Here is a 4,360-nt window from a genome sequence, read left to right as displayed (position 1 = left end):
GTGGATTGCTGAGAGATTGCTCATCCTCTGCTGGGTGCAGTGACATGCACAGTGTGAATACCCGCTTGCTGACAGCCACCTGGGAGCGAGGGTCACCTGTCCAGTGCCCTTTAATCCCTTTCACAAACACTTGTGTTTCCAAGAAGGAACTCAGCTTTGATAGTAGTGTTGCTGTTGCGTGTTTCTCTCCCAGAAACATTAACTTGTTTCATTTTTGCCCAACAGTGCCAAGCCAACAGACTTTGACTTCCTGAAGGTTATTGGCAAAGGAAGCTTTGGAAAAGTAAGTGGATTTGTATGGGTGGGCTGTAGCTCTTCAGAGGCAGCTTAGAAAGAGACTTCCTTTCTGAAGGAGTCTCTACCTGTGTCCTTTGCTTGCACGTCCCCTGAGGAGTTTGGCCTAAGTGGGACTGAGACCAAGACTGGGACTGAGACCTGAGATAGGGTTTTCATAGTCCATTCTTACTTTGAGCTCTCCTGCAGCCTCTCTAAGGACAGAAGTGTGAGGTGTTTCATGCTCAAAGTGGTGATGGTGGGGAGCAGTACTTGGTTCAAAATAAGCCTGAGACTTGTTCAGCTGGTAAAACAGCTCTAGGGAAATCTGTACCTTGTGAGATTGCAAGGATCCACTTTAAATGGGACTATCCCCAAATGATCCAAAACTACTTTTGGTGTGTAAGACATGTACGTGGAGATGTTGTGTGCCTTTTTCTGGCAATGAGAAGGTGCTGGGAAGTCTGGAGCTGGAGTTCTCCAGCAAGAAGGGCTGGAGCTTGGTCTTTAAAATTTTGTGCCTGACCCTCTGAAGCTGTAATCTGGGTATGATCACCTTAGAGTGATGAGCTTCTGAGGAAACACTAACCAGGAGGCAGAAGGTGAGATTGAAACCTGTGACCAGAACCTTCTGTTGTAGGTTCTCCTGGCCAAACGCAAGTGTGATGGGACTTTCTATGCTGTGAAAGTCTTGCATAAGAAAACCATCCTAAAGAAAAAAGAGGTACGTCTGCTCTCTTTGGCTGCTTCTGCAAATAGTGGTCAGTGTATGAGCAATCCTGGTAATGCACTTGAGGTTATCTTGTGGCTGAGTGAGCACTCACATAGACAAGCTGTGTGTTAAACATGGATTTCTTGGTGCCATGGGAAAATGGAGAAGAACCAAGATGAATTAGGTTAGAGAGGAGAGAGTGGTTCCCTTTCAGGGGCTGTGAGCCCATGTGGTGGACTGCACTGAACCCTTGCCTGAAATTCTTAACACCTTGCCTGCTTTTTGATAGCAAAACCACATCATGGCAGAGCGCAACGTGCTCCTGAAAAATGTCAAGCACCCCTTCCTTGTGGGACTCCACTACTCCTTCCAGACTTCAGAGAAGCTTTACTTTGTGCTTGACTATGTAAACGGGGGAGAGGTGAGTGCACATACAGGCTTTATTTTAATCTTCTATGTGGTCCTTCCCAAACATGCTGCTTTATTGCCTAAAACTCCTTCTCTTCAGCAGATAGTGATGTTGAAGTAGAATGTTCCCTTGACTTCTGGCAAGGAGCAGCTGGCATGCTACCTCACTCGTAAGTTGAGTGAAGGTCTTGCTGGATGTGACCTGTGCCAGCTGATTCCCAAAGCAAGGACACTGAGAAAAAACCTGTGCTGGGGGTATTTTAAAATCCTATGGAGAATATGAGAAATGATGATGTTACTGAGCTTTAGGCAAAACTCATTTGTGTGTCAGCTCTGGATTCCAGTTGGGCAATTCCATGGCAGTATGTTAGACTTCTTTTTCTGTACTGTAGAAGCTCCTCTTTCTTCAGCTGCCTTTTTTTGTGCTATCTGAAACTGGCTGGGAGATACTGTTAGTGTGGATGTCTTGTCCAAGTGTAACTCACATTGGGGATGTCAGTGAGTTCAGCTCTATGCACACACTGCTCTTCATGGCCATACTACAGCTATAACTGGCCTGTGGGTTGTACAAGCCGGAAAGCTTAACTAGATCAGCAGATGACTGGTTTTGGGGCAATGAATTAAGTGAGATGGTGATACAAGAGGGGGATAAATGAAGCAATTTCTGGAAAGATGTTTAGATTGCTTGAAATCATTTGATTTCAGCTTATTTGGTGTTGTCCATGTGCCACTTCCTGCAAATCAGTTTTCACTCAAGTAACTGGCTTTCAGGCTTGCTCTAGATAATCCTTCAGGTTTTTTAGAGAAGAAATGATGCAACCTTATGATCTGTTTGTAGCTCTTCTTCCACTTGCAAAGGGAGCGCTGCTTCCGTGAGCCCCGGGCCCGTTTCTATGCTGCAGAAGTCGCTAGTGCAATCGGGTACCTGCATTCCTTAAACATCATTTACAGGTAAGGCAGGTCTGCTGCCAGGGACAGCAAGGGCACCAAGTTTGCCCAGCCAGGCTGTGTGCAGTGCTGGAGAGGGAAAAGACTATTTTTTTTAGGGCCCTGCAAAATGCAGGAGTGAAGTAGCTGAAGAATCTCCTACCTCAGACAAGACAGGGCACTAGTGGCATTTCATCCTGCAAGAGGGGTGCTGTCTGCATGGAACCTGATGGACAATAAATGCTCCCAGCCTGACAGTGTGAAGGAGAATGGTGGGGTGACAAGATCTAAAATAAGCCTGACACAAAAAGGAAGAAATTGCCCCTCAACCCCTATTTATACACAGGTATGCAGGGAAATACAAGCTAGTATCTGACCCTGTCTGAGAGCAGTCTTTGTGTGCTTGCATACATTTCCAACAGGAATGGGAATCTGTGCTTTGGGAAGGTCTTGGTGAGTTCGATTGGGAAGTTTTTTTAGTTTCTGTTCTTAGCTGATGCTGTTTCAGATCAGGCTTTTTCTAAATATCAGTCCAAATCTGCTCAAACAGCATTTTTTTGTCTTGCAGGGACTTAAAACCTGAGAACATCCTCCTGGATTGCCAGGTAGACTCACAGCTTATGCTGCTTGCCTTCTGGTTTTAAAAGCAGCAGGGTGATAAATGGGGGGCTCTGGTTCTGCAAGCTGGGCTATAACTTCATTGCATGGATTATATATGTATGCAGCACTGCATTTCCATGCAGATCCTACAAGAGGAAGCAAGCCTGCCTTCTGCAGAACTGCACATTTGAAGCCCTCTAAGCTAATTCCCAAAAGCTGGGACCTGACTTATAGGCAGGGATCAGGGAGCTAAGAGCAAGTTGCTGATTCTACTCTGGTGGTGACTGCAATAAAAACTGGCTCTGGGATAAATCGGTGGCAAAGCACAGCAGTGTTGGATCTCTTAACACCTGTGCAGTTGTATACAGATTAAAAAAAATAAAATCTAGATTCTACTTTCTATCTAGGTTCCTGCACTTGTACTATAGGATGTCTAGAAGGTGAGGGAGGGGAAGCAGATGAGCAGTGGGGAACTAAAACATACACGAGGTGCAATGTGAAGGCCAATGCTTGGAAATCCTGTCTTTTCTCTAGAAAGAGTTGTACCAAGCTGAATTTTCTCTCTTTTAGGGTCACATAGTATTGACAGACTTTGGACTCTGCAAAGAAGGAATGGAGCAAGAGGAGACAACTTCTACTTTTTGTGGCACTCCTGAGGTACAGCATGTGCTGGGGTTTCACTGTGACCTGGGGGCTGAAAGCCTTTAGTGACTTGCTGCTCGGGTCTCAGACTTGTGTGGGTGCTCAGCATCTCCAAATATGGGCTCTGTGAATTAGACCATCTTGGGCTCTTTGAGGTTGTCAGCCTGAAGTTGGAGTTCAGGTAAGGCCTTCTGTACTCAGTAAAGATGGTCTTGTCTGTAACAGCCTTTTGGTACTCTAACTTTGCTGTGCTGTCAGGGGTAGGGATCCCTGTATGAGGGTATGGCCAGTCTTATGAAACTGGGGCTGCTCCAGGTGGCTGTGGAGACAACCTTGACCCTCGGAGCCCATGAGCAAGCCTGTGAGCAGGCTGTTTACCTGCTCTGATACCCTGGAGCTGCAGAACAGGGAACTGCTGGTACTGACAGACACAGGACCTCGCTGTGCCCTTCTGCGTGTCCTTGGTATGCAGGAGCTGCAAAACACCCTGTGCAGAGGAGAGGACCAGGCTCCCCTCAGGAATGTGAACCCTCCTCAGAGGGGAGGAAATGCCTGTTCTCCAATGCACCTCAAACAGGTTTTGGCAAAATCTATTTCCAGTTTAGCTTCTTGGAGATTTTTTTTTTTTCCTACTTCTTACTGAGCTGAGGATTTTGGTAGCACTTTGGCCTTGGTAATACACCTGTCCTGCTGCCCTTCCTCAGGGAGCTTGAAGAAGCATCTGTAAACAAGATATCTTCTTTAATCTCAGGAGAAGTGGGCAGGAGTTTCCTGGTGGCAGCCCTCAGCTTTCAGTGG

At 46.4% G+C, this 4,360-nt stretch overlaps 1 protein-coding gene across 1 annotated transcript in view; it reads left to right on the top strand.

Moving 5' to 3' along the window:
• Positions 1-4,360, top strand: part of SGK2 (serum/glucocorticoid regulated kinase 2) — a 14,040-nt gene that overhangs the window by 7,479 nt on the left and 2,201 nt on the right. The window contains exons 5-10 of the mRNA XM_010176070.2: positions 226-283; positions 914-997; positions 1,275-1,406; positions 2,232-2,344; positions 2,889-2,925; positions 3,491-3,577. Coding sequence (XP_010174372.2) covers positions 226-283; positions 914-997; positions 1,275-1,406; positions 2,232-2,344; positions 2,889-2,925; positions 3,491-3,577 — 511 coding nt within the window. The remainder of the gene's footprint in view (positions 1-225; positions 284-913; positions 998-1,274; positions 1,407-2,231; positions 2,345-2,888; positions 2,926-3,490; positions 3,578-4,360) is intronic.

Source organism: Antrostomus carolinensis, unplaced genomic scaffold, assembly GCF_000700745.2.
Source record: "Antrostomus carolinensis isolate BGI_N321 unplaced genomic scaffold, ASM70074v2 scaffold44489, whole genome shotgun sequence".
NCBI classification, from domain to species: Eukaryota; Metazoa; Chordata; class Aves; order Caprimulgiformes; family Caprimulgidae; genus Antrostomus; species Antrostomus carolinensis.
The sequence above is the reverse complement of the archived record's forward strand: the minus strand, read 5'-3'. Positions and strand labels throughout refer to the sequence as shown.